This window comes from Lathyrus oleraceus, chromosome 2, assembly GCF_024323335.1.
Source record: "Lathyrus oleraceus cultivar Zhongwan6 chromosome 2, CAAS_Psat_ZW6_1.0, whole genome shotgun sequence".
NCBI classification, from domain to species: domain Eukaryota; kingdom Viridiplantae; phylum Streptophyta; class Magnoliopsida; order Fabales; family Fabaceae; genus Lathyrus; species Lathyrus oleraceus.
In genome coordinates this window covers 8,665,083-8,673,668 of record NC_066580.1, presented here as the reverse complement: position 1 = coordinate 8,673,668, position 8,586 = coordinate 8,665,083, and the positions used below count along the sequence as shown (strand labels likewise).

General features: G+C 32.9%; 1 protein-coding gene across 1 annotated transcript; it reads left to right on the top strand.

The window, feature by feature from the left end:
* The first annotated feature begins 1,788 nt into the window (after positions 1 to 1,788).
* LOC127121052 (uncharacterized) lies at positions 1,789 to 6,435 on the top strand. The gene is made up of 6 exons (XM_051051668.1): positions 1,789 to 3,895; positions 4,028 to 4,549; positions 4,629 to 4,832; positions 5,084 to 5,176; positions 5,261 to 5,368; positions 5,899 to 6,435. The coding sequence occupies exons 1-6, from the start codon at positions 1,901 to 1,903 to the stop codon at positions 6,097 to 6,099; spliced, it is 3,123 nt and encodes a 1,040-aa protein (XP_050907625.1). The 5' UTR covers positions 1,789 to 1,900; the 3' UTR covers positions 6,100 to 6,435.
* Positions 6,436 to 8,586: the final 2,151 nt, after the last annotated feature.

Here is an 8,586-nt window from a genome sequence, read left to right as displayed (position 1 = left end):
TCAAGGGTTTCACGAAATCGTCACAAACAAAGGTTTGAAGTAAGTCTCTCGACGGTGAAGGGGATTTTTTTTCATTTTCAAGTTGTGTATAATTCGCCGCCTCAGTAAGTGATTCCTTACAATCTCTCTTTCATCTTTTCTCAGGTTTTTTGTTTGGTTTTACTTAGATTTGATTATGATTATACTTTTATAATTTACTCGATTCGTCGTAGATAACGTTACCGGCATTGATCGGAGATCCGAAGTATCAACAGAAGTTCATACCCTACACACTGAAGCTACAACTCTTTTTGCCCAACTGGTATTATACCAAGTTTGTATTTACATCTATCTATGAAATTTGTTGGTTTGGTTGCTTGATATTCATGAATTTGATATAAATGTCTAGTTCTTGTTACTTGTTGAATGAGTGAATTTTTAATCCTCTTCATGCACTGTATGTTCAATCTGTTTTGATACATTATTTTTTTTAATGTTAAATTGGCTTAATCCTCTTCCTGAAATTTTTTTATTTCAAGAGTAAACAGAAACTTCATGAGCTGGAAATTGTTGTAGGAAAACTGTTGATAGTTGGATGATTGATACACATATAAGGAAAGAACTGGTATCCTGCATAAATTGCAGTGCCGAAAAATAGACTTTTCAATAACCACCCAAATTTTCTATCAACTTCATGCTCCAAGGCTAGTTCTTCTAATCATGCAACATAATAGAGCAGTTCATTCACAATGAAAACAAATTCATTAGGTTTCAATTTCTTTGCATTTCACAGTTCTAGATTTTGACATATAATTGAATCACATAAATTCCTCAAAATCGGCATTAAGTACAATTTTTCACAGTAGATTAATTAGTAATACTTTAATTTGAGGTTTTTCTTTTGTTTTCATTTCTCAATAATATGATTTCAGCCGCAGCAATTTTTTGAACTAAATTATGGATAAAAAATGATACCTTTGCTACTAGAAGATGAAAATTTACGAGATTGTTCATTGATTACAACTCTTCTTTTACATAAGTACTGCAAAAACAAACATCAAGGTCAGATTTTTATTTGAATTTGTAAAACAATGAAAAGTGATGGTAAAATTAGGGTTGAAATTTCCTACAACAATTTTAGGATATAAGACATCAAATGGAACTAATTGCCAAAGAAAGAATTTTATAATTTTGTCTCAGATTTAAAGGTAATTTTCACTAAAGCTTCATTTTATATATAGATATTAGTTATAATTCTAGTATCTAGATATTCTTTACTTGACCATTCATATTCTGTAACACTTTGCAATTATATAACCTCACAAGTTTTCTTATTTTTGGTTTCTGAAGTTGAAGCTGGAGGCGTTAGGATATCGGGAATCACAACTTCGACGAAGAAAGTTATGATCTAGAGGTGAAGTGACCCAACTGTTCATAAGAAATTCACTTGAGGATTCAGTTATAAAAAGAAAGGTGAAGCTTCTTCTTATAATGATTTATTTGATTACCGTTTCACCAATAGCATCTTGTATAATAATCATATCTTCTAATATGTGTTGAGTATGAGAATAAGTTAATACTTTCTAATAAATATGTTTGAAAATGTGTATGTGTTTATATTTTCTTATAAAGGCCATGTCAAATAGGGTAATAAATACTTTCCCCCACCATCACAAATTAGTAGACCCGCCTATAAAGGATTAACAAGGCATAGGCACCAGCACATACACCAGAGCTGCAAATGCAATGTTCTAACTATTAAAATTTTCCATCTAAAAGTAGGATTTTTCACTTTCAGCACAAAAGACTAACTCAGTTCATAAGAGGGGCCACCAATTGTTTTATATTACACATCCATTGTTTGCTTCCCTGTCTTGCTTATAATTTTTTATACATATATGATAGTCTCCTCATAAGCCCGATGGATAAGGAATGGATAAAGGAAAACCCTGCGAGTAAAGAGTATCAGAATGGTCTTGATTTTTTTCTAGATTATGCATACACCAAAGGAAATCCCCTAGGGAAAGAGATTTTGTGTCCTTGTGCGAATTGTTACAATACCAATTGGCTTACAAGGAATGAAGTACGAAATCATTTAATCGCATTTGGATTTCAAAAAGGATATGATGTTTGGGTTCGACATGGTGAGAAGAAACTAAAACCCGGTGATCTTAATGATAATTATATGAATCATGAAGAAGATCAAATCGACGATATTTATGGACTATTGCATGAAAGATTTAGAGATGTTGTACAAGAAGAAAATGAAGTAAATGTAGGCCTCAATGAAGATGCAAAAAAGTTCTATAATCTAGTCGAAGAAGCCAAACAAGATTTGTATTCGGGTTGTAAAAACTTCTCTAAATTGTCGTTCACCATCCGTCTTTATTTATTGAAATATCTTTATGGTTGGAGCAACATATCATTCAATGCTCTCTTAGAGTTGTTGAGAGAAGTTATGCCTTCATTGAACATCCCTGATACGTTCAGCAAAACCAAAGGTATGATAAGGGACTTAGGGTTGGATTATAAGAAGATCGATGTTTGCCCTAATGATTGCATGATATATTGGAAAAATCATGAGAATGATACTTCTTGCCATGTTTGTGGTGCTCCACGGTGGAATGAAGATGTAAAAGGAGATGATAAAGTTGAAAAAAGTCATAAGTCTCATAAAGTTCCTTTGAAAGTTTTGAGGCACTTTCCCTTGATTCCAAGACTTCAAAGACTGTTTATGTGTTCAAAGACTGCTAGCTCATTAAGGTGGCATGATGAAGAACGTTCGAAAGATGGGAAGTTGAGGCATCCTGCAGACGGAGAAGCATGGAAAGAATTTGATAAATGTCATTCTGAATTTGCTGATAAGCCGCGTAATATAAGACTTGGGTTGGCCAGTGATGGATTTAATCCATTTAGAACCATGAATTTGTCTCATAGTACTTGGCTTGTGGTATTAATACCATATAACTTTCCACCTTGGTGGTGCATGAAGGTTGAGTATTCTATGTTGTCTTTATTAATCCCTGGACCACGTTCACCTGGGAATAACATTGATGTGTACCTTCAACCATTGATAGAAGAATTGAAAGTGTTATGGGATTTGGGTGTAGAAACATATGATGCATCACTAAATCAAACTTTTCAAATGCGGGCATCTCTCTTATGGACTATTAGTGACATTCCTGGGTATGCTATGTTGAGTGGCTGGAGTACAAAAGTGAAACTAGCATGTCCTTGTTGTAATTATAACACTAATTCAATATATTTGAATAATAGTAAAAGAATGTGTTATATGGATCATCGTGTTTTTTTGCCCGAGGATCATAAATATAGGTCAAATGTTAGGAATTTCAATGGGAGCATAGAAGATAGACCACCACCAGAGTTGTTAACTTGGGAACAAATCTCAAATAAACTAAAGGACGTCAACAATGATTTTGGTAGGTTGCAAAAGAAAAGTAATAATGGTCCATGGAAGAAAAAATCAATATTTTTTGAGTTACCATATTGGAAGCATAATACTTTACACCACAACCTTGATGTGATGCATATAGAGAAAAACATATTTGATAGTATAATTGGGACTTTATTGGATATCCCAGGAAAGACAAAAGATCATAAAAATGCACGTTTAGACTTGAAAGAGATGAGTATTAAAAAGGAACTTCACCCCAAAGAGGTAGATCAAGGAAAAAAGTCAGTGTTTGCAAAAGCATGCTTTTCCATGACTGCAAAAGAGAAAACTATTTTTTGTTATGTATTGAAAAATGCAAAAATACCAGATGGTTGTGCTTCAAACATTTCAAGGTGTGTTCAACTTACTGAAAAGAAAGTTAGCGGATACAAGAGCCATGATACACATTTCATGTTGCATTACTTGCTTCAAGTGGCTGTGAGAAGTGCAATGCCAAACCAGGTTACACACCCATTAATTCGTCTTTGTTCATATCAAATTCATTAAAAATCACTTATAGTAATTTATTATTTTATTAAATGGATTTTTAATTACTATTTGTTAATATCAAATTCATTATTCTTTTACATTCAGATTCTGCAAAGCCTCAACAATACAATGAACAAGTCTCAAGAAGCATTTGAGAAGAAAAAAAGTATTCCAAAGTTTATATCCATGCCACTTACTGAATGTCTAGATAAAAATAAAGAACAAAATGGAGTTGAGGAATTTGACGATTATGATATAGAAGAAAATGAAATGGAAGAATATATGGATAATGGTAGCAACCATGATAGTGAGGAAGTTGAGGGAACATGTGCAAATAAAGCTGAAGGTAATAGCTTAGGTGCTTCATCCTCAGGACTTATAAGAAAACGAGGAAAGACTTTATGTCGGAAAATTCATGCACGAGAATTCAAAGATAGACAAGAGATCACCTTGAATGAAGAAGGACAACCAATTGGGCCAGATGAAAAAACAGTGTCTGAACTCAGTAGTTTTTTAGGGACAATAGGAAGAAGTTCAGATTTATGTCCTCTCACTTTCACTAGTTGGATTGCTTTGGTTAAGTTTTGGGAGCAACACAATATAGATCCTGTGTGGGATTATGTCAATGTAATTAATTTTTTTATTTGATTTTGTGTTTGTTAGCATACTTTAATGTATACATCTATCTAAATATATATTTTTGCAGGAAAAATACAATGTTCCAAAGGAAGGAAGGAAGGTTGTATTTGCTATTATAAATGATGCTTGGAGACGATACAAATGTTTTCTTAAAAGGAATCATTTTAGTAAGTATAAAGGCTTGCGCGAGCAACTAAAAAATCGTCCACGAGAGGTACCAGAAGAAGATTTTAGAAAGTTATTGGATTATTGGAGAGATAAAAAAACTCAAGTAAGATATATTCATATTTATGTTTTACAATGCTGAATTATGTACTGAATTAAAATCACTTTTGGGTTCTAGCAGAAGTTTCAAATGAATTATATACTGAATCTGATAAGTAACATTTCTTAGGGACTTTAGTCATAACATCTTACTACTATGTGACTTTTGAATATCCATAAAAGCTTGATTGAACTTGTACATATAACTGTTGTCCATCATCCTGATACACACTTCACAATAAACACGAATGATTGTAGGAAGTCAGTCATCAAAATGCCGAAAATATAGCTCAACTAAAATGGAGACATCGAGTGGGGAATAAAGCCTTTGCTGTTATAAGAGAAAAAATGGTATTATTTTTTAAATTATTCTCATTGAATATTAAATTATATTATTGTATTAATATTCTCATAATCTTGTTTTACTTGGTTTAGCGTGAAAGTAATGAAGATAAAGAACCTCCAGCGCAGGCTGAAATGTTCATTGCTACTCGACAAAGTAGAAAAGGAAAGGAGTTGGATCAAGAAACTAACCATGCAATAGTAAGTTACTGTTGTTAAATGTTATTATTATTGTTAAGAGTTGTTGTGCATAACATGTATATATTCAAAACAACAAGGAGTCTAGCTAAATCAACACATGTATATATTCAAAACAACAAGGAGTCTAGCTAAATCAACACATGAATATTCACAAGTAACCGATGAGTACAACCTTTTCACACTTGTTTTTATATAGTTATTATGTTCATTTACTAGCTGTGAAAACTGAAACCATGTAGATTAACAACAAAAATTTCTAATGAGTTTTCATGAAAGAATCCAAAAATTTCATCCTACTAATAATAATCAATCATTCCTTTTTCTCAACATTTTTTTTTGTTAGTCTTTTAATTAATCATACCTAAAAAAAATCTGATTTATCCTCCATGGTATTTTGATTAATTAATCATGTCTTAATCTTTTAATTAATCTAAGAGTAAGCTTTTTTATTTCTTAAAGTTGTGATATTTGGATTGTTCTGTCTTGTTCTTTGCATTTCATTCACTACTACTATATTATGTATATGCTAGATAAAGCTTCAAGACTTGATTGAAAATCATGGACAGCCTTCTTCAGAAGCTTTTGAAAGTGTATTTGGCAAACAAAAACCTGGAAGAATGTGTTGCCATGGAAGAACCACAACACCGTCTCTCTTGAAAAGAAATGAAGAAATTGCCAAACTAAAAAAAGAGCATGCAGATGAGGTTAGACAATTTAATGATAAGATATAAGAAATTGAGGAGAAACGTCTTCAAGATAAGGAAGAAATGGAAAGAAAAATGCAACTGCTTCTTAAGACCATTTTGAATCAAAACACCTCAGAGTTGAATATAGAGGCTCTCGCAGCTCTGATATCAGCTCCTGCAACCGATGCTAACAGTGTCTTACGTTCTTCTGCATCAACACATGCTCCAACTAATGATCAAGTAATTAAGATTGAATTGTCTTATGCTTTACATTATAGTTTTAGAGCTTTATAATAATCTTATTTTCATTTTATTACTTTTATTTTGCAAATCATGAATGATAATATCAATGAAGATTTTCAGTCATTCGATGATGAAGAGACGTAGATATGGAGATGTAGATGTAGATGTTTAAGTTTACTTTTATAGGTTAAAGATGTTATTTTCATTATGAACAATGATTGACAATATGAAATGTATATTGAAGATGTTTTGTTGATTATATATTTTAAATTGAAAGATCATTTTAAAATTTGTATATGAATATTGCTATGTATAAAAAATTATGAATAATTATCAGGTTTATAAAACAAAATGGTTTCACATTAAAAAAAAAAATCATTTGTTACAACGGTTATAAAGTATTGTCGTAGTATAAAATCGTTGCAATAGCTTTTGAAGAAGAAATTTAGATATGGATCTACTAGAACGGTTTCAAATGAACAACAGCTACGAACCGTCGTTATATCAAATGAGGGGCACCGGTTATGGACCCATAACCCCTCTCTGAAGAAATATGAGGGGCACCGGTAGTAGAGAATTTCAAGCCACCTTAATTGGCCAAATTTGATGGGCAAAGTGAACCTCAAAGACATGTCGTCCCTATTAACACATATGAAAATTAGTAGAGCCTCTGAATTCCTTAAATGCAATTTCATATATGGAATCTTCATAGACACGACGCTAATGTGGTACATGAACTTGCGTAGACTCTTAATCACCATTAGCAAGACCTAATGAACAAATTGGAGCATTAGTTCATGACAAAAAGGAACAGAAAAATATCTACCACCAGCTTGTTAAACAGTCGCCAAGGCCCTACATAATCTTTGAGGGAATATCTAGCCCACTTTAATGAGGTGACTATCAAGTTCGTACACCCTAACCATGAGATGTCCATAGGAGTCTTCCAAAACGGGCTGATAGTTGGACATTTCAATGAATCACTCACCTAAAGGCATGTTTCTTCCTTTTTAGAGGTTGTGACGCGCGTAGAGTTCTTCCTAAAGGGCAGAGAGAGCAACGTCGAAACGAAGACCAAAGTTTTTAAGGAGCTAACAACTAGGAAACCTTGATAACTCGGAAGACTCTTGCAAGAATCACTAAATCTCTCTTGTTAGAGATATGGAGACCTTCAAACATAGTAGGAGGCTTACAAAAAAAATCACGCCCTTAAACACTCCCCATGAGCAGATATGACGCGAGGTCCTCATTACGCACGACATTCCTCTTCCACCATCCCCTAGTTAGACATCATAGGGCCTAAACCATGCAGGTGGTTCAAGTTTCATAAGGCCAGGGGCCACCACATGGAAGACATCTACCAACTCAACAAGAAGATAGAGCGCCTCATTCAAGAGGGTCACTTTAAAATTTTCATCAGAGATGGTTACTGTAACACCCCGAATTCAATTATTTGATCTAATTGAAGTGTTTAGGATCTTATTTGAATTGATTGACATTTTAATTTGTTTATGGTGGGGTTGTGGGGTAACTGTCCTTGAAGTAAGGGTATAGAGAGAGAAGAAGCTTGGATTTGTGTTTATAATTATTAAGAATTTTAATGATGATTGAAATAATATTTTTATTTTTTTATTTGAATTAATTAATTAAATAATGATAAAATAAGATGTGTTGAGGAGTTAAGGGTAAGGTTATAAATAAGGAAAATATTGAGGGTAGGAAAGCGAGACAAGGATAAGTTTGAGGGTAGGAAAATATTCGTGTTATAATTGTTGTTGTATGATATAATTGGTTTGAAATTCGTGTACCCTATGTATGTATATATTCTGTTTTGATGTTGTTGATGATATTATATCATTGATTGATGTTTGAAGGTTGTGACCCTAAATGTGTTAATGGTGATTTAGAAATGATGAACATGATGATATTGATGCAATATGTTGTTGATTCATGAACCCATAGAGTAAAAGATGATTTAGGAAGTTATAACAATAAGAAATTGTATTTATTTGATGGATTTTCATAGCATAAGTTTTTGGCACATAAGGGAGTGTTTGGATGGTTTAAAAACTGATTTTTGGGAAACTTTTGTAGCATGAATCGAAATATGAAGGTCATGTGTTGACCTATGAAGGTCATGTGTCGACACATGAAGGCGGCACATAGGACATAACATACATGCTTTAAAATTGCAGCACATGTGTCGACCTGTAACTCATATGTGTCGACACATAGGTAAACTTTTCTTCTATGTGTTGAGCTATGGATCGTATGCATCGACACATAGAC

Coding starts and splice junctions, on each gene's coding strand:
- LOC127121052 (XM_051051668.1), top strand. CDS start 1,901: ATGGATAAGGAATGGATAAAGGAAAACCCTGCGAGTAAAGAGTATCAG. Junction 3,896..4,027: donor GAAGTGCAATGCCAAACCAG/GTTACACACCCA, acceptor TTTTACATTCAG/ATTCTGCAAAGCCTCAACAA. Junction 4,550..4,628: donor CTGTGTGGGATTATGTCAAT/GTAATTAATTTT, acceptor ATATTTTTGCAG/GAAAAATACAATGTTCCAAA.